The following is a 20,739-nucleotide window of genomic DNA, read 5'->3' on the forward strand; positions in this document are numbered from 1 at the left end:
TAGCCGATCTGTTGTGTAATCCTATTTTTTCGAAAGAAGTTCCTTTATCACCATGAATGTGCTAGTGAAGGGAGAAATCCTATACAGCAGACACCCGGTCATTCTGTCTCGTGGTGTGGTGTTATTTCTCCTGCTGCTGGCAGTCTGCAGACTCTGTCTCGGGGGGCTGTTGTAATGACTGGTGCTGGCCCTTGAACATGGCCCTGAGTAGTAATCCTGCTTAATGTCTTCAACTCCATTCTCCCGCACTGGGATTAGTGGGCCGCTGCATCCCAGGGGATTAGTCCTGCAGCCCTGTGGGAGCTGGGCTTCTATGAAGGGCTTACGTAACCACAACCACAGGACCACTGTCTGTGGGGGAGGGGATCTTTAACCCACTCCACTCCGCCATTGCTCATCAGCCAGTAACCATGCCTGCCAAAAGGGCTTCCCCCTCCACGGCTCCTCATGTGGAGAGTAGCCCACCAGTCCCAGCCCCGCTCCCCTTACCCTGGCCTAAATGTAATGCCAGCCCGACAGTCAAGGTGCACACTCCACTTTCAGGAGCTTGACCTGTATATGTTTTAAAGAGGCTTACATCTCCTCATGCTAATGTGTTTGTCCCCTTGTGCTAAAAAGATCTCAATAATGACATTCATAGCATGGCAGCATTTCAGCGTGGCAGTGCCAGGAATCCCCCATGGGATGGCAAGGCCACAAACTTCGACGTATTGCCCTTGTCTTTCCTGGTCAAAAAGCCTGGCATCTTTAACAAGGGATTGTAGAGCTTTGTTAAGTCTCCCTCCTTTGTCCTTGTATATCTCTTTGAGTGTGTGTATGATGTGTGTAATTAAGGTAGGGCTCTATGCGCGCCTAAGTTGAACAATTTAGGAGCACACAAATACATTTAGGAGCACAATGAATGTATTTGAGGGAGAGTTTTTATTCTAAGAAATGATTTAAAGTTCATGAATAAAAGTTTTTTGGAGTGTGCCATGCTCAATCGAGTACAATGTACCCTCAAATATTTGAGTCACTTAGGTGAGAGAAAAATGTTCAGCTACCTCTTTAAGGGGCGGGCCAGTTATGTGGGACCAATCATTTATATATACACTAGAGGACTGACAAGGGCAATGTTTTGAAGCCACCGCGACCCCGTCTTGACACTCATCCTCCATTGTAAAAAGTATATGTATATTTTGGAAGCAATAGAAATGCATTTATTAATGTCTAGATTAATTTTTGACACATTTTTGACACATTTATTATATTACAGACACCTAAAGCATCCTTTTCTATTATGTTATTTGAGTTAAACATAAAAATAAAATAATATATAACATTCTAATGTTACTGGCCCCACTACAACTAAATACTTAAATACATGTAATTTTGTCCCTGAAACATTTAATTGCAATACTGTAGAATTCCATTCATTACTATGGAGGACTGCTCCTACTGGGGAGTGCCAATATGGCTGACTGGTGGCTTCAAAGCTTCTCATCGGCCAATACGTTACATCACAAATACAGGGTATATATATATACATCATTGGGTGGGACGCCCAGGTCTGTCTGTGAGAGAAGATTCTCCGACGTCTCTTCCCTAGCAGTTGAGCAAGCTCAAACTAACATTGAAAAACAACTTGGCGTGTAAACAAAACGATGTAAATAACCAAGAAACAGGAGTCAGTCATGTTTAGTAGACTTTCGGGTAAATTCGACCAACTTCTATGCCTGTGCACTTTTAAAAGTGAATCTTTCAGCACTTCACTCACAGTGTGCATAGTGCCCAAGGCAATGTTGCTGCTCGAGGTGAGATATATGGGACTCTAGTTATTTGTGTGATTAGCTACCAGTAATGAAACAAAACGGCAGAAATACTTTTTTGCTGTATATCACAACTCGCACATATGCTCATACTTTACTTTTTCAGTTCACACATCTATTTTTAATGCGGAAATACGATTAAAATGGTCGCACTGTAGAGCCAGATAAGGTAGGGTGTGTGTACTCGCTCCTTGGCTAGTGTTTATGTAAGTTCTCTAATCTGGCAGGCTTACTTGGGCAGCCAGGCAGCTGGGTAATCGGGTCGTTCCCTCCATGCCTGCTGTAGTACTGTACAGGTCCTTTTAAAGGAGTAGTAGGTAGAACTCTCTCTGTTGTATTCTGCTGTGCTCTGGACTGTTGGAGTGGATCAGGCCAGAGCATTCTCCCCCCTTCCTTTCCTCTGGCCTCCCAGTCAGTGTGTCCTGAGATGGCACAGGCCCAGATTGGCAGGAGCTGTGGAAGATTCTTTTATTTATTTTTTTCATTTTCGCTCTCTCCCTTTCTCGGTGTTGTTGTAGACTGGAGAAGGGTCACATTCAGGATGAAAAGCAGGTCAGTCAGGAAAAATGTGAAACCCTTTATGCTTTCTCATGGTATCAACATCAACTCCCCCTTTCTCTTCCTCTCCTCCATTGTCCCTCTAGCTCAACTCCCCTGCTCTCACTCTCTCTCCTCTGTTTACCCTCGGACTAGCTGTGTATGTGTTAGAGAGAGAGTAAGCAAGCGAAAAAGAGAGACTGAGGGGTGTGTGTGTGGGTGTGGGTGTTTATGTGGGTGTGTGTGTGTGTGCAGCTCTGCCTGCTGGCAGTGAGAGTGAAAGAGGGAGGGAGGGGGAGTGAGAGAGGGGAGAAAAAAGGGAAAGATAGAGGAGAGATCAGATGAGGGGAGAGAGAGGCTGAGCACATAGCACCGCCCCACAGTCCCACTTTCCTGTGAAAGTCCTCCCAGACAGCAGCCATTGGGGAAAGACCTGGCGGAGAACAACGGACTAGCCCTGACGGAGAGCGAGCGAGAGAAGTGAAAGGGCGAGGAAAAAGCAAGGGAGAGGCGAGACGCAGAGCATGTGCTGTTTTGAGCATGTCAACCTGACACTGGCTCCAGTATCAGGCCAGCAGGAGGGGTGTGGAGGCTGAGCTGGAGCCTGGCTCTTTTCTTTCTCTGCCCCTCTGGAGTGGAATCACTGCCTGCCCACCTGCCTTCTCCACAGAGATCAGACTGCTGATAGCGTGATACAGACCAGGGGCACGAGGGACTGCTGGACTGACAAGCACATGAGAAGGGGAACACTCACCCCTCGGCCCTGACTAGGTGTTGATTGTGCCGTCGATGGGAGGAGCTTTTATGGAAATGCAGGATCGTAATTGGTTGATTGAGTTTGCCACCTGCTCTAGCTGAGCAGCAGCTGATTGGATGCCTGCTTCCTCTTGTGTGTTGCTCCACTGGCCAGGACCTGAGGCCGATGGAACTGGAGCTGCTTGGGATTGTTTCTGTGCTCTGGTTAAACTGAATGGACTGGATCTGTGAAAGTGAGTCGTAACAAAGTGACCCTTGACTTCCAGTGAATGAATTGCAGTGTTATTGCTTCAGGTTCACTGGGTAGAGCAAAGTGTGCGTGTGCGTATATGCGTTCTTGTGTGTGTGTGTGTGTGTGTGTGTGTGTGTGTGTGTGTGTGTGTGTGTGTGTTCTTGGTGTAGCAGGGTGTCTGGCTGGACTTGTCTGCTCTGGGCTCATTGGGCTGTCTCCCTGCACCCCGGGACAAGGCTGTAAAAGGTTAATAGGGGTTGATCACGTGTTCTTCTCTCTTGAAACGAACCTGGTCGTCCGGCTCTCTCTCTCTCTCTCTGTCTCTCTGTCTCTCTGTCTCTCTGTCTCTCTGTCTCTCTCTGTCTCTCTCTGTCTCTCTCTGTCTCTCTCTGTCTCTCTCTCTCTCTCTGTCTCTCTCTCTCTCTCTGTCTCTCTCTCTCTCTCTGTCTCTCTCTCTCTCTGTCTCTCTCTCTGTCTCTCTCTCTCTCTCTGTCTCTCTCTCTCTCTGTCTCTCTCTCTCTGTCTCTCTCTCTCTGTCTCTCTCTCTCTCTGTCTCTCTCTCTCTCTGTCTCTCTCTCTCTGTCTGTCTCTCTCTGTCTCTCTCTGTCTCTCTCTGTCTCTCTCTGTCTCTCTCTGTCTCTCTCTGTCTCTCTCTGTCTCTCTCTCTCTCTGTCTCTCTCTGTCTCTGTCTCTGTCTCTCTCTGTCTCTCTCTGTCTCTCTCTGTCTCTCTCTGTCTCTCTCTGTCTCTCTCTGTCTCTCTCTGTCTCTCTCTCTGTCTCTCTCTGTCTCTCTCTGTCCCTCTCTCTCTCTCTCTGTCTCTCTCTGTCTCTCTCTCTCTCTGTCTCTCTTTCTGTCTCTCACATCTCTCCTGCTTTGCCTTCCACACCTGTAATAAATATTTAAAATGAAATACCCAGTCTAGTTTTAACACTTGACGGGTTGTACATTCACACAGGCCCTGAGAGGGAATATGACAGTCAAGTCTTGGACTGAGGTAGTGTTTGTGTGTATAGTGATGTGAAAAAGTAAGTACACCCTTTGGAAAGTGGTCTTTTTTTATTTATTTATTATATTTGGACACATGGATATTTCAGCTAAATTGCAACCATTGATGAAAGCAACCCAATTTAACAAATAACACACCCAAAAATGTACTTTGACAATGTTATGCAATTAAAATAAACAAAAATGTAATTTCCTCAAGCAGGAAAAATTAGGATCAGGTGCACCAAAACAGGTGCAAATGATTAGGAAATAATTAGAGAGTACCTTGGGAGGGTCCAGCCTTCCATAAAGATTAGAAACTTGGTCTGGTTTGGTCTTAGCCATATGAGGGTGTGGTAACACACCATGCAAGTACCAGAAGACCTGTCCGAGGCCCTCAAAAGACACATAATTATGACCATGAGTCTGGGAGGGGGTTACAAATCCATTTCTAAGCAATTCGAAGTACATCATTCCACTGTCCAACAGATCATCTACAAATGGGGAAAATTCCAGACTACTGGCAGTCTAGCTAGGACAGGTTGTCCCACCAAATTCAGCCCAAGAGATGACCGAAAGATGCTCATAGAAGTCTGTTGAATCCCAGGGCAACATTAAGGGATCTACAGGCCTCTCTTGCCACAATCAATATCGAAGTGCATGAGTCAACTGTCAGAAAGCGACTGCACAAATATGGCCTACATTCACTTGCTGTTGAGGTGGTACTTTTAACCTGTAGTAAACTTTTGTTGGGTAAATAAATAAAAGATGGATAGGAGATGGTGCAGGCCTGGTGCTTTGTAAAGTGTTGTCTTATCGTGTGGCTGTTAGATTGTTGTCCTACTGCCTCCGTTTGGAGATATTATCTTGGGAACACATGTCTAAAGTTTTTTGTCCTAGGAAGTTGTTGGGTCCATGCCCACTGATAACGGACTGTGGCCTGGCCCACGAGAGTCTTTCCTCATGCCAGAAGCTGTCAGGCTGGCACAGGAAACAATTGGGCGTTGTAAGCTCCTTACATTGGCTACTGTTAATGAGCTGCCCTTAGCTGACTGGACACTCTGGGGGGGGGGGGTTTATGATACAAATCACCTTGTATCATAAGTAGCTACTAATTATTATTTGTAGATCAATCAGTCACAATTTACCCACAATGCATCACGGATGCAGTCAACTCGAACGTGCTCGCTCTCTCGCACTCACTCACTCACTCACTCACTCACTCACTCACTCACTCACTCACTCACCTGGTTGACCGGGCAAAGCACCAGTCTTTATCAGAATGACCCCAGCCCAGCAATGAGAATTAGTGATGTCATTAGTTAGATTGATATGACAGGTTCAGCTAAGAACAACACATGGTGTGATTATGCAATTTGACAACTGTTGAGCTGGAGGGGAGGGAGGAAAAATATCTTGGACTCAACTGACAGATGTTTATTGACAGATCGTCGTTCTTCATGTAGTAAATTAGATTTAAATGATGATTCTATGTAATAAAGTCCTGGCCTGTCTGCATGTGCTGTCGTCTAATCCTTGTCCATGTTTCTTCCAGGTCTTCTCCAGTATGGTAGGAATTGGTCGGCCATCGCCAAGATGGTGGGCTCCAAAACTGTGTCCCAGTGCAAGAATTTCTACTTCAACTATAAGAAGAGGCAGAAACTCGACGAGATTCTGCAGCAGCATAAAATGAAATCGGTAATGTCTCATCTTCCTTTCTAGAACAGTTAAATGATCAACTCTTTGAAAGAAAACCGATAGTCTGACCTAGTAATGCACCTATCTGAGTGCAAGCCATTCCTCTGAGTTACAGACAGCAGTAGGCACATTTACCTTGTGGTTCTCATAGCGTGTTGTTCCCAAGCTGCGGTATTTAGTGTGTGTTGGGTTTCACCCAGGAGAGAGAGCGTAAGGCGCGGCGTAAAGGCAAAGCTCTACAAAGTGAAGAGACCAGCGCCCCGTCTGCTGCCGAGGAGGAGGAGATGGAGGGCTCCGGGGCCAGCGGCAACGAGGAGGAGGCCCCCGAGGATGGAGAAGGTAGGAACAACACACACTACAATAATCAATGTCATAGAGGACAGGGAGCCATTGTCAGTATACCGTCCATAAGCACTGTCAGAATACTTCCATGAACTTGCAATCACTCATTCACATGGACTGATTAGAAACCAGCCATGTACACTTTGTTGAAACTAGTTTATGAAACCGTTTTCAATCAATTTGAAGGTTATGTTTTTATGATTACGTTATGTGATGACAGTATTTCTTGATTAGAAATATCTGGATTGCCTTGAGTGCTGAAGGAAGAATTAAGTGCAATATGGACTTTTAACAGCATCACAATAATGTCTGTGTAGAACATGGAGTTGAATACAATTCTGAGAATACAAAGACTGCAATCATCAAAATGAGATTCTGACCATGGGTGCATGGGAATTCGAAGCACTTGGCTAAGACATTCATTATTTAGATAAATACTTTTTTGCTCTGTAACAAATATTTCCACACATGTGGTCTACATACCAACATCTGCGTTTTTAATTCTAGAATCATCTTTTGGATCATATTACTGGTAGACTCATTTAAATACCCTGAGTTGATAACGGACCCTCAACTCACTTTAGGCCAAATTCGCAATACTGTTAACTGTTATTGCTCGTTGTTTCTAGTATATTAGTAACCATGGAGAGCTGTGGAACCTTGGCATCTCAATAGCTCAGTCTGCATCTAGAATCAATATTTGTGGGAATATTCAACAGATTTTGGCAAAATTCCTGGTGATTTGAGTATTTTTGACCCAAAACTAAAATTACATAAAGTGCATTTGGAAAGTATTCAGACCCCTTTACTTTTTCAACATTTTGTTATGTTGAACATTTATTAAATTGTTTTTTCCCCTCATAAATCTACACACAATACCCCATAATGACAAAGCAAAAAAAACATTTTTTCTTTTTTCCCGAGTCCCTGCTACTGAAAAATTTGGCCACAGAATGATGCTGCTACCACCATGCTTCACTGTAAGGATGGTGCCAGGTTTCCTCCAGACGTGACGGTTGGCATTCAGGCCAAACAGTTCAATCTTGGTTTCATCAGAACAGAGAATCTTGTTTCTCATGGTCTGAGAGTCCTTTTAGGTGCCTTTTGGCAAACTCCTAGTAGGCTGTCATGTACCTTGTACTGAGGAGTGGCTTCCGTCTGGCCACTCTACCACAAAGGCCTAATTGGTGAAGTGCTGCAGCGATGGTAGTCCTTCTGAACCATCGGGTTCTTGGTCACCTCCCTGACCAAAACCCTTCTCCCCCGATTGCTCAGTTTGACCGGGCAGCCAGTTCTAGGAAGAGTCTTACTGGTTCCAAACTTCTTCCATTTATAAATGATGGAGGCCACTGTATTCTTGGGGAACTTCAATTCTGCAGAAATGTGCCTCGACACAATCCTGTCTTTGAGCTTCACAGACAATTCCTTCGACCTTATGGCTTGGTTTTTGCTCTGACATGCACTGTCAACTGTGGGACCTTATATAGACAGGTGTGTGCCTTTCCAAATCATGTCTGATCAATTTAATTTACCACAGGTGCTCCAATCAAGTTGTAGAAACATTTCAAGGATGGTCAATGGAAACAGGATGCACCTGAGCTCAATTTGGCGTCTGATAGAAAAGGGTCGTAATACTTATGTAAATAACATATTTCTGTTTTTTATTTTCAAAAAGCCCTGTTTTCACTTTGTCATTATTGGGTATTGTGTGTAGATTGATTGAGGGGGAAAAAAAACAATTTTATTTTAGAATAAGGCTGTAACCTAACAAAATGTGGAAAAAGTCAAGGGGTCTGAATACTTTCCGAATGCTACATATTACCGACCCCTGATGTAGTAATTTGTTGATATACCTATAGTCTCAGTTACCAGAATGGAGCTGGGAAGTCCCAGGGTATTTCCTCCACATTCAAAATTGGTTTTGTGTTCTCCCTCATCGTACACGTGGTCCCGTGTGGCTCAGTTGGTAGAGCATGGTGTTTGCAACGCCAGGGTTGTGGGTTCGATTCCCACAGGGGACCAGTTCGGAACTTCTTTTAATGAAATGTATGCATTCACTACTGTAGGTCACTCTGGATAAGAGCGTCTGCTAAATGACTAAAATGTAATTAGGTGGAAAGTGGCACTTTGAGAAATCTGGTTTTAGAGAAAGATGGGGCACAAGAGAGAGGGAAGTGAAAGAGGACGAGGATTTTACATGATAGCAAGATGGCACCGATAGACATGGTCGCCCTGTTCATGGCTCCTAAGCAACTTTGAAGTATTTTTTTAAATTACTGCACTGTTGGATTTTGCTACACTCACAGTAACATCTGCTAAATATCTGTATGCGATCAATAACACTTTATTTGATTTTGATTTACTAGATTACTACTCAGCTAGGCAGCCGACGTAATATCTGCAGTCTTCCATTCTTCATCTGTTCTTCTCCCTCTCCTTTACCAGGTGGTGCTAACAACAGCTCTGACACAGAGAGTCTGCCCTCGCCACGTTCCTCTGAGGACAGCAAGGCTAAAGAGGAGGGTAGTGGCAGGGCCAAAGCTGGCTCAAACTCTGGGGACAAGGAGGCCTCAGGTTCCCACATGGGCCAGGGAGGAGATGAGAAACCCCCAGGAGAAGTGGGGAAGGCCATCAAGCAGGAGGTGAAGACAGAGGCAGAGGAGGGCAGCAAGGAGCAGCCAAGCGAATCCACAGACCGAGACATTAAGCCCCCCACTGCAGATGCAGAGGAGAGCAAGAGCTCATCCAAGAGCTCCAAGAGGGACCATGGGCCCAAGACGGGCTCCCACGCAGACAGTGACTCTAGTGCCACCTGCAGCGCTGACGAGTTGGAGGAGTTGAACAGTACAGAGAAGAACAGGTGGGGGCTCAGGGCTGAGTAGGGGAGGGGGGGGGGTTGCATTTAGGGGCTCAGGGCTAGGCGGGGTAGGGGGATTGCATGTGAGGGCTCAAGGCTGGGGGGTTTGCATGTGGGGGCTCAGGGCTGGGGGGGTTTCATGTGAGGATCACAGGGCTGGGTGGGGTAGGGGGGGTTTCATGTGAGGGCTCAGGGCTGGGTGGGGTAGGGGGGGTTTCATGTGAGGGCTCAGGGCTGGGTGGGGTAGGGGGGGTTGCATGTGAGGGCTCTGGGCTGGTAGGGTTGCATGTGTGGACTCAAGGCTTGGGTGGGGGTTGCATGTGGGGGCTCAGGGCTGGGTGGGGGGGTTATAGGTGTGGGCTCAGGGCTGGGGGGCTGTTCAAATTTGATTTGTCACACACACATTTTTAGCAGATGTTATTGCAGGTGTAGTGAAATGCTTGTGTTCCTAGCTCCAACAGTGCAGTAGTATCTAACAATTTACAACAATACACACACATTTACAGTAAAATAATGGATATTAGGATAAGCAATGTCAGAGTGGCATTGACTAAGGTGGGGGGAGGTGTTGGTTGGGGGGGAGTGGCTGGGTGCGTGCAGGTGGGGGGAGTGGCTGGGTGCGTGCAGGTGGGGGATTCTGGATTCCACACTGTAGCGAGACCTACATCTGGACTGGGGAAGGGAAGAGGGGGAGCTGTCTCTAGTGTTATTCTGTATAGCCCTAAGATGTCAAGCAATTTGTGGCCAATACTCTACAACAATCATCAACATAAACTCCATCTGCCTTTGTGAGTGTGTGCATATGTACTAGAGCTGGGTGATATGTACAAAAACCTTTTAACGATAACTCTAAAGATATGTTTTTAACATTAATGTGCACACAGTTACTTTTTCATATTACCCTTAAAACCACCACAACTTTAAATGCTGAAGATCAGTTGTCCTGTTAGCTGTCTCCTATATTGACCGACTTCACCTTTCTCTTCACCATCAAACAACATTGTTCTAGTATAGGCAACTTGTCATTATCGATATCAGTAAAATGTCCTCATTTTGTATGTACCTGCGTGCTTCTGTGTGAGTGTGTTTGTCTGCAAGCCCAAATGTGTGTGTCAAAGATGTGGGCTGACGGCTTGGTGGAGTGGTGATTCGTCCTGCAGTGTTTGCATGGTATTTGTTCAGTTTTTTTCCATGACAGCAGACTGCATGTATTGGCAGAGCCTAGGGAAACGTTGCCCTCTGTGCCAAAGCAAACAATGGGAGGGAGTGTGTGTGCTCCCCAGTCTCTTGTCTGTGTGTGTGGCAGAGTATCTTTGTGGGTTTGTATGAGTGTATCTGCGAGTGGGGGATGGGTGGTTAGGCATGTGGGATGGAAATACAATCAGAACCTCTGCTCTCTTTGTGTTTCCATAGTGCGAGGTTCTGCTCCAGGTCAATCTGTGTTTATTGGGAAAGTAAATAAGAGAATCTGGGCTGTGGCCATATTAAGGAATGCGTGGGACATCCATTGGCATGCTACTGAATGTGGAACTCTGTGTTCTAGTTACTTCTCTCTCTTGCTCTCTCCTCTACTCTCTTTCTCGCTCTCTCTGTCTCTCTCTCTCTTTCTCTCTGTGTCTCTCTCTCTCTTTCTCTCCCTCTCCAGGATGACGTCTCCCAGCCGTCCCAGCCTGCTGAACTATGCTCATGATGGGGTCATCTCCTCCCCCCTGCAGAAGCCCATGGACCTGAAGCAGCTCAAACAGAGGGCTGCTGCCATCCCCCCTATTGTGAGTCTTACCACTTTCTGTGTGAGTCAGTGCATCCCCCTCCTCTCGTTACACGCCAGGGCCACAGCCTGTATCTTTGTCTCCTCCATCCTTGGAAAGCATATGGAAGCCAGACAGGTAGAATCAGTAACAGATAAGTCCTTGGATTAGTCCAGCCTGGTCATTCTACCCCCTAGTGGTATAAAGGCCAGCCCTCAAGTAATGACAATACTGCTTCTTCCACAGATAACAGCATGGCGAGTAAAATGATGAAGTCCTATCATATTTGTATTAGATAAGCAAGCCAGCTGGAGGAGAGGGGATACATTGACCCAGAGGAGAAACAAGATGCCAGGCATTAGGGAAAATAAGAGGAACCGGGTCATTAGATGTGGGATCTCCCGGGTGTATATTGTTTGTATGTGTATCTGTTGCTCACCAGGCTTCTCTCTCCTGTGTGTGCAGATGCCCCAGATGCCGGATGGTGGACCTCGGGGCGGGTGTAGTAAGGCTGAGCTGCCCCCACATGCCCTGGCTCTCTACCAGCAGCAGATCACCATGGCTCATGGAGAGTCCTCCCAGGAGGCCAAGCAGCATGCTGGTCAGCCCAGCAAACAGCACCCCTACCCAGCGCAGGGAGATCCCCATAACATCAGCAGCCCCCGCGTCCACCCACGCAGCCCCTCCTCCAGCGACAAGGACGGTACGAACATCAGCCCTCTCTCTCTCTTCCCAGCTTCTCTCACCCTCCTGCTCAGTCTAAACACAACTCCCTCCTTCAGGTAAACTGTTACTTTGATTCTACGTTGGTGCTATTGTTTAGAAGCTCCTGGTAGCACTGGATGATTCCATGCTTACTTGAGAACTCTGTCAGTTCCACAGTGTGTTGTCTAAAATGCTGGTATTGATCGTTGGGCTCACAGTCAGGTATACCATGTAGTTCAGTCTTGGATATCATTGTGGAGTTGTGCTCCATGTGAGTTACTAGACATAGCCAGACCTAGTCTTATTTAGAAGTTAATTAGCAGATGTTTACACAAAATTCTCCACTGTTGAGCTGGAGTTATAAATAGTCAGACAGACATGGAGGACTGAAGAGTTTCCATCTGGGGATTCGAGCTGCATGGACATAGGGCTGGGCGGTATACTGTTTTTTTGCGATATACCGGTATTGATGCACGGACCGTTGTGGGTTTCTACTTTACCTTCTATAACGGTATTAGAATTTTTGGTTTGTTAAATGTGATACGCAGTGTGTGACATCCATTTTTAGAGTTTACTTCGCTACTTGAGTCATCTCTCTCTCTCTCTCTATGCCGCTTTCCACAGACCTAGCCCTGGCTCCTGTCACTCAAGGAGAACATTTGATGTTCCTCGACCACGAGACGCTTGTGTTCAGTCTGCATGGTCAATGCAGCACATGCAACAATGTTGATGACAACGATGCAGTTGTCACTTTGCTTCTTAATATAAATCTACCAGCATTCTATAATTACACTATTAGCTTGTGTTTCTTACATCTGCAAACGGCTAGTTTGTCTTTTCTTAGCAAGTTGTTCCTAAATCTTGTGAGCCGCTGATTGTTAGCCGCTAAAGCTAATCGCTAGCTAGCTAATAAATGTACTGAGTAAGAGCAAACGTAGCTAGATAATACAGCCTGATAATAATAGTGATGATGTAAACCTAAATCAGCATGTTTTTTGTGCAACAGTATCTTCTAAATTAAAAAGGAATACGCAAAGCAAGAATATGTTAGCTACATGAAGTAGCTAAGAGAAAACATTCAATGTAGCCAACGAATATAGGGTCCCCTAGGAAACACCTATCAACACTTTAGTTCCTACCCTGTCATAATAACTCCTCCCTGGCATTTTCATTAGTTGTCATGTCAATCAACACTGTATTAAAAGTGCCCAATATTATATTCTAACTATATAACTAGAATAGACATTCTATTTCCATGATTCCAACAGTTAACCCAAGTGTTTTGCTCTAAATTGCAAGTCAAATTGCAACATTTGGTTGAAAATAAGGCCCAGATTGCTTGCTCGTATCGTGCAGCCCTACGTGGCAGTGTGGAAATGATGTCAAATGCAGAAATTGATGAAAATTATTACTTTTTTTGTGTTGAAGTTGAATTGAACAGTATAAAACAATCAGAATAAAGAAAGATCCATTGAAATCACTTAGAATGTACAGTTGAAGTCGGAGGTTTACATACACCTTAGCCAGATACATTTAAACTCAATTTTTCACAATTTCTGACATTTAATCCTAGTAAAAATTCCCTGTCTAAGGTCAGTTAGGATCACCACTTTATTTTAAGAATGTGAAATGTCAGAATAATAGTAGAGAGAATTATTTCAGCTTTTATTTCTTTCATCACATTCCCAGTGGGTCAGGAGTTTAAATACACTCAATTAGTATTTGGTAGCATTGCCTTTAAATTGTTTAACTTGGGTCAAACGTTTCGAGTAGCCTTCCACAAGCTTCCCACAATAAGTTGGGTGAATTTTGGCCCATTCCTCCTGACAGAGCTGGTGTAACTGAGTCAGGTTTGTAGGCCTCCTTGCTCGCACACACTTTTTCAGTTCTGCCCACAAATTTTCTATATGATTTGAGGTCAGGGCTTTGTGATGGCCACTCCAATACCTTGACTTTGTTGTCCTTAAGCCATTTTGCCACAACTTTGGAAGTATGCTTGGGGTCATTGTCCATTTGGAAGACCCATTTGCGACCAAGCTTTAACTTCCTGACTGATGTCTTGAGATGTTGCTTCAATATATCCACATAATTTTCCATCCTCATGATGCCATCTATTTTGTGAAGTGCACCAGTCCCTCCTGCAGCAAAGCACCCCACAACATGATGCTGCCACCCCCGTGCTTCACGGTTGGGATGACGTTGTTCGGTTTGCAAGCCTCTCCCTTTTTCCTCCAAACATAACGGTGGTCATTATGGCCAAACAGGTCTATTTTTTGTTTCATCAGACATTTCTCCAAGAAAGTACGATATTTGTCCTCATGTGCAGTTGCAAACCGTAGTCTGGATTTTTTATGGCGGTTTTGGAGCAGTGACTTCTTCCTTGCTGAGCGGCCTTTCAGGTTATGTGAATATAGGACTCGTTTTACTGTGGATATAGATACATTTGTACCTGTTTCCTCCAGCATCTTCACAAGGTCGTTTGCTGTTGTTCAGGGGTTGATTTGCACTTTTCGCACCAAAGTACGTTCATCTCTAGGAGACAGAACACGTCTCCTTCCTGAGCGGTATGACGGCTGCGTGGTCCCATGGTGTTTATACTTGCGTACTATTGTTTGTACAGATGAACGTGGTACCTTCAGGCATTTGGAAATTGCTCCCAAGGATGAACCAGACTTGTGGAGGTCTACAATTTTTTTTCTGAGGTCTTGGCTGATTGCTTTTGATTTTCCCATGATGTCAAGCAAAGAGGCAGAGTTTGAAGGTCGGCCTTGAAATACATCCACAGGTACACCTCCAATTGACTCAAATGATGTCAATTAGCCTATCAGAAGCATCTAAAGCCATGACATTATCTGGAATTTTCCAAGCTGTTTAAAGGCACAGTCCACTTAGTGTATAAACTTCTGACCCACTGGAATTGTGATACAGTGAATTGTAAGTGAAATATTCTGTCTGTAAACAATTGTTGGAAAAATTACTTGTGTCATGCACTAAGTAGATGTCCTAACCTATAGTTTGTTAACAAGAAATTTGTGGAGTGGTTGAAAAACAAATTTTAATGACTCCAACCTAAGTGTATGTAAACTTCCGACTTCAACTGTATGTGTTGCCACCCTAGGGTGACGCACTACTCATGAAGCAAATTCAGAACTTTTATTATTAAAAAACATAAAATAGCGTCAAATATCGTCAATTTAAAAAAAATCTGTGATATAATATTTTGGTCATATCACCCAGCCCTACATGGACATATGTACGCGTGACTGTGTGTGAGTGTGATGTATGTGATCAGCTGCAGTATGTCTGTGTCCCTGCAGAGCTGGAAGGCAACGAGAGGTGGCTGCAGACTCTACTTCACGGATTACGTAGGTTCACACCCCGTCCCACCCCAATCTATCCCTAACTCATACCCCTTCGCCCAACACACACCTAGCTATATTCACTTCCTCAGTGGGATTTGATTGTGTGTGTAACACTATTAGAAGGTTTGGCAGTGTGTGTGCTGTGGCTGTGTGGAGCAGCGTTGCTGTGTGGCTGACTGTGCAGACGCTGCCTGGCTGCACTCCTTGCTATGATGATGATGATGATAGTGATGATGATAGTAATGATGATGAGGAGAAGGAGCATAAAAAGCTAGCGCTGACCAAGGGATGGTTCTCAGCTTCCAGAAAGATAGCAGCTACCCCCCCATCCCTTACCGTTTGTGTGTGTGTGTGTTTGTCCCGTCTTGCAGATAAGTCCCGGGCCTTCTCTCCTCATGGTGACCCTAAGAAGCAGGCGGTGGGGCCAGAGGACCTGAGGGCCACCTCCCTGGGCCGGCCCGTCATGTCCCCCTACCCAATGTCCCATCGAGACATGGCCAAGCTCAGCCACGACCAGCACCTACTCCACTACAACTCCTGTGAGTCCCACTTAGGGCTGTTATGGTGACCGCAGTCAAATTCCACATGACCGTTTAGTCGTGGTAACTAGGCTTCTCCAAGCTCTGATGCTGCTGTTGGTCATTAGTGGCCCCCCAAATGTGCTAATCCCTGGTACCCAGCACCCTAATCTATGGATTTCACTTAACTGGGCAGGGGTGGAGCCATGGGTAGGCCTGGGAGGACCCACTGTGGAGCCAGGCCCAGCCAATCAGAATTCTTTTTTTTTTTTTTTTTTCACAAAAGGGCTATATTACAGACATAAATACTCCTCAGTTCCATCAGCTGTCTGGGTGGCTGGTCTCAGATGATCCTGCAGGTGAAGAAGACGGATGTGGAAGTCCTGGGCTGGCATGTTTACACGTGGTCTGCAGTTGTGACACCGGTTGGACGTATAGCCAAATTCTCGGATAGAAAAATTAACATTCAATTCTCTGGCAACAGCTCTGGTGGACATTCCTGCAGTCAGCATGCCGTTTGCACGCTCCCTCAAAACAGACATATGTGGCTTTGTGTTGTGTGACAAAACTGCACATTTTAGAGTGGCCTTTTATTGTCCCCAGCCCAAGGTGCACCTGTGTAATGGTCATGCTGTTTAATCAGCTTCTTGATATGCCACACCTGTCAGGTGGATGGATTATCTTGGCAAAGGAGAAATGCTCACTAACAGGAATGTAAACAATTTCGTACACAACATTTGAGAGAAATAAGCTCTTTGTGCGTATGGACAATTTCTGGGATCTTTTATTTCAGCTCATGAAACGTGGGACCAACACTTTACATGTTGCATTTATATTTTTGTTCAGTTTATATTTATCAACTTTCCTAACATTAAGCACATTGTTTCGCTTTACAGCAGGAATATAGCGTGCCTTGCAGGCATGAGAATAAACTACGGGAAAAACATCCTCCAGTCACTATTTAAGTGCTTAGATGACATCTATTTTTTACCTCCATGACCCTGTTCTGAGACAAGTGCATGATAATGGTACATTCTAAATCAAAACTAATTTCACACACACACTGCCGTTCAAAAGTTTGGGGTCACTTAGAAATGTCCTTGTTTTTGAAAGATAAGCATATTTTTTGTCCATTAAAATAACATCAAATTGATCAGAAATACAGCGTAGACATTGTTAATGTTGTAAATTACTTATATAGCTGGAAACGGCTGGAAACGGCTGATGTTTAATGGAATAACTCCATAGGCGTACAGAGGCCCATTATCATCAACCATCACTCCTGTGTTCCAATGGCACGTTGTGTTAGCTAATTTTATTTACATTTTTTATTTCACCTTTATTTAACCAGGTAGGCCAGTTGAGAACAAGTTCTCATTTACAACTGCGACCTGGCCAGTTGTAAAGCAGTGCGACAAAAACAACACAGAGTTACACATGAGCAAACATAGTCAATAACACAAAATAAAATAAAATAGAAGAATCTAGGTACAGTGTGTGCAAATGTAGAAAATTAGGGAGGTAAGGCAATAAATATGCCATAGAGGCAAAATAATTACAATTTAGCATTAACACTGGAGTGATAGATGTGCAGATGATGATGTGCAAGTAGAGATACTGGGGTGCAAAAGAGCAAGAAGATAAATAACAATATGGGGATGAGGTAGTTGGGAGTGCTATTTACAGATTGGCTGTGTACAAGTACATTGATTGGTAAGCTGCTCAAACAGCTGATGCTTAAAGTTAGTGAGGGAGATATACGTCTCCAGCTTCAGTGATTTTTGCAATTCATTCCAGTCATTGGCAGCAGAGAACTGGAAGGAAAGGTGGCCAAAGGAAGTGTTGGCTTTGGGGATGACCAGTGAAATACACCTGCTGGACCGTGTGCTACGGGTGGGTGTTGCTATGGTGACCAGTGAGCTGAGATAAGGCGGGGCTTTACCTAGCAAAGACTTATAGATGACCTGGAGCCAGTGGGTTTGGCGACGAATACGTCGCGAGGGCCAGCCAACGAGAGCATACAGGCCGCGGTGGTGGGTAGTATATGGGGCTTTGGTGACAAAACGTATGGCACTGTGATAGACTACATCCAATTTGCTGAGTAGAGTGTTGGAGGCTATTTTGTAAATGACATCGCAGAAGTCAAGGATCGGTAGGATAGTCAGTTTTACAAGGGTATGTTTGGCAGCATGAGTGAAGGAGGCTTTGTTGCGAAATAGGAAGCGATTCTAGATTTAATTTTGGATTGAAGATGCCTAATGTGAGTTTGGAAGGAGAGTTTTAAAGTCTAACCAGACACCTAGGTATTTGTAGTTCTCCACATATTCTAAGTTAGAACCCTCCAGAGTAGTGATGCTAGTCGGGCAGGCGGGTGCGGGCAGCAATCTGTTGAAGAGCATGCATTTAGTTTTACTAGCATTTAAAAACAGATGGAGGTCATGGAAGGAGTGTTGTATGGCATTGAAGGTCGTTTGGAGGTTTGTTAACAGTGTCCAAAGAAGGGCCAGATGTATACAGATTGGTGTCGTCTGCATAGAGGTGGATCAGAGAATCACCAGCAACAACAGCCACATCATTGATATATATATATATATACAGAGAAAAGAGTCAGCCCGAGAATTGAACCCTGTGGCACCCCCATAGAGACTGCCAGAGGTCCGGACAACAGGCCCTCCGATTTGACACACTGAACTCTATCTGAGAAGTAGTTGGTGAACCAGGCGAGGCAGTCATTTGAGAAACCAAGGCTATTGAGTCTGCCGATAAGAATGCGGTGAGTCAAAAGCCTTGGCCAGGTCGATAAAGACGGCGGCACAGTACTGTCTTTTATAGATGGCAGTTATGATATCGTTCGGGACCTTGAGTGTGGCTGAGGTGCACCCATGACCAGCTCGGAAACCAGATTGCATAGTGGAGAAGGTACGGTGGGATTCGAAATGGTTGGTGATCTGTTTGTTAACTTGTCTTTCGAAGATTTTAGAAAGGCTGGGCAGGATGGATATACAGTTAAAGTCGGAAGTTTACATACACCTTAGCCAAATTCATTTAAACTCAGTTTTTCACAATTCCTGACATTTAATCCTAGTAAAAATTCCCTGTCTTAGGTTAGTTAGGATCAGCACTTTATTTTAAGAATGTGAAATGTCAGAATAATAGTAGAGTGATTTTTTTCATCACATTCCCAGTGGGTCAGAAGTTGAATTAGTATTTGGTAGCAATACCTTTAAATTGTTTAACTTGGGTCAAACGTTTTGAGTAGCCTTCCACAAGCTTCCCACAATAAGTTGGGTGAATTTTGGCCCATTCCTCCTGACAGAGCTGATGTAACTGAGTCATGTTTGTAGGCCTCCTTGCTCACACACGCTTTTTCAGTTCTGCCCACAAATTTTCAATGGGATGAGGTGAGGGCTTTGTGATGGCCACTCCATTACCTTGACTTTGTTGTCCTTAAGCCATTTTCCACAACTTTGGAAGTATGCTTGGGATCATTGTCCATTTGGAAGACCCATTTGCGACCAAGCTTTAACTTCCTGACTGATGTCTTGAGATGTTGCTTCAATATATCCACATAATTTTCCATCGTCATGATGCCATCTATTTTGTGAAGTGCACCAGTCCCTCCTGCGGCAAAGCATCCCCACAACATGATGCTGCCACCCCCGTGCATCACGGTTGGGATGGTGTTCTTCGGCTTGCAAGCATCCTCCTTTTTGTTCAGGGATTGATTTGCACTTTTCGCACCGAAGTACGTTCCTCTCTAGGAGACAGAACACGTCTCCTTCCTGAGCGGTATGACGGCTGCGTGGTCTCATGGTGTTTATACTTGCGTACTATTGTTTGTACAGATGAACGTGGCACCTTCAGGTATTTGGAAATTGCTCCCAAGGATAAACGAGAGGCACTGAATTTGAAGGTCGGCCTTGAAATACATCAACAGGTACACCTCAAATTGACTCAAATGATGTCAATTAGCCTATAAGCTTCTAAAGCCATGACATAATTTTCTGGAATTTTCCATGCTGTTTAAAGGCACAGTCAACTTAGTGTATGTAAGCTTCTGACCCACTGGAATTGTGATAGTGAATTATAAGTGAAATAATCTGTCTGTAAACAATTGTTGGAAAAATTACTTGTCATGCACAAAGTAGATGTCCTATCCGACTTGCCAAAACTGTAGTTTGTTAACAAGAAATCCAACCTAAGTGTATGTAGACTTCTGACTTCAACTGTAGGTCTATACCAGTTTGTGTCTCGAGTGTATCCCCATTTGAAGAGGGGGATGACCGCGGCAGCTTTCCAATCTTAGGGGATCTCAGACGATACGAAAGAGAAGTTGATCAGGCTAGTAATAGGGGTTTAATCAATTTCGGCGGTTAATTTTAAAAAGAGAGGGTCCAGATTGTCTAGCTCAGCTGATTTGTAAGGATCCAGATTTTGCGGCTCTTTCAGAACATCAGCTGTCTGGATTTGGGTGTGGGGGGGGGGGCTTGGGCAAGTTTCTGCAGGGGGTCCAGAGCTGTTGGCCGGGGTAGAGGTAGTCAGGTGGAACGATGGTCAGCCGTAGAAAAGTGCTTCTTGAAATGATCGATTATCGTAGATTTATCGGTGGTGACAGTGTTTCTTAGCCTCAGTGCAGTGGGCAGGTGGGAGGAGGTGCTCTTATTCTCCATGGACTTTAGTGTCCCAACACTTTTTGGAATTAGTGCTACATTATGCAAATTTCTGTTTGAAAATGCTAGCTTAGCTTTCCTAAGTGACTGTGTATATTGGTTCCTTACTAACCTGAAAAGTTGCATATCGCGGGGGCTATTCGATGCTAATGCACAACGCTACAGGATGTTTTTGTGCTGGTTAAGGGTGGTCAAGTCTGTGGTGAACCAAGGGCCATATCTGTTCTTAGTTCTACATTTTTTGAATGGGGCATGCTTATTTAAGATGGTGAGGAAAGCACTTTTAAAGAGCAACCATGCATCCTCTACTGACGGGATGTGGTCAATATCCTTCCAGGATACCCGAGCCAGGTCAATTAGAAAGGCCTGCTCGCTGAACTGTTTTAGAGAGTTTTTGACAGTCGTGAGGGGTGGTCGTTTGACCGCAGACCCATTACGGACGCAGGCAGTGATCGCTGAGATCCTGGTTGAAGACAGCAGAGGTGTATTTAGAGGGCAAGTTTGTCAGGATGATATCTAAG

General features: G+C 44.9%; 1 protein-coding gene across 12 annotated transcripts in view; it reads left to right on the forward strand.

Annotated features, from left to right (window-relative positions):
* The window catches only part of ncor2 (nuclear receptor corepressor 2), a 198,116-nt gene that overhangs the window by 146,248 nt on the left and 31,129 nt on the right, over positions 1-20,739 (forward strand). For 10 of the 12 annotated variants that reach the window (XM_082968599.1, XM_045707176.2, XM_082968600.1 and 7 more), the window contains exons 18-24: positions 5,874-6,016; positions 6,217-6,355; positions 8,804-9,218; positions 10,861-10,984; positions 11,429-11,666; positions 14,986-15,033; positions 15,402-15,569. In XM_082968599.1, coding sequence (XP_082824725.1) covers positions 5,874-6,016; positions 6,217-6,355; positions 8,804-9,218; positions 10,861-10,984; positions 11,429-11,666; positions 14,986-15,033; positions 15,402-15,569 — 1,275 coding nt within the window. The remainder of the gene's footprint in view (positions 1-5,873; positions 6,017-6,216; positions 6,356-8,803; positions 9,219-10,860; positions 10,985-11,428; positions 11,667-14,985; positions 15,034-15,401; positions 15,570-20,739) is intronic. The other 2 variants (XM_045707173.2, XM_045707178.2) reach the window with 2 other exon arrangements.

The sequence above is a fragment of the Salmo salar genome, chromosome 24 (assembly GCF_965601325.2).
Source record: "Salmo salar chromosome 24, fSalSal1, whole genome shotgun sequence".
NCBI classification, from domain to species: Eukaryota; Metazoa; Chordata; class Actinopteri; order Salmoniformes; family Salmonidae; genus Salmo; species Salmo salar.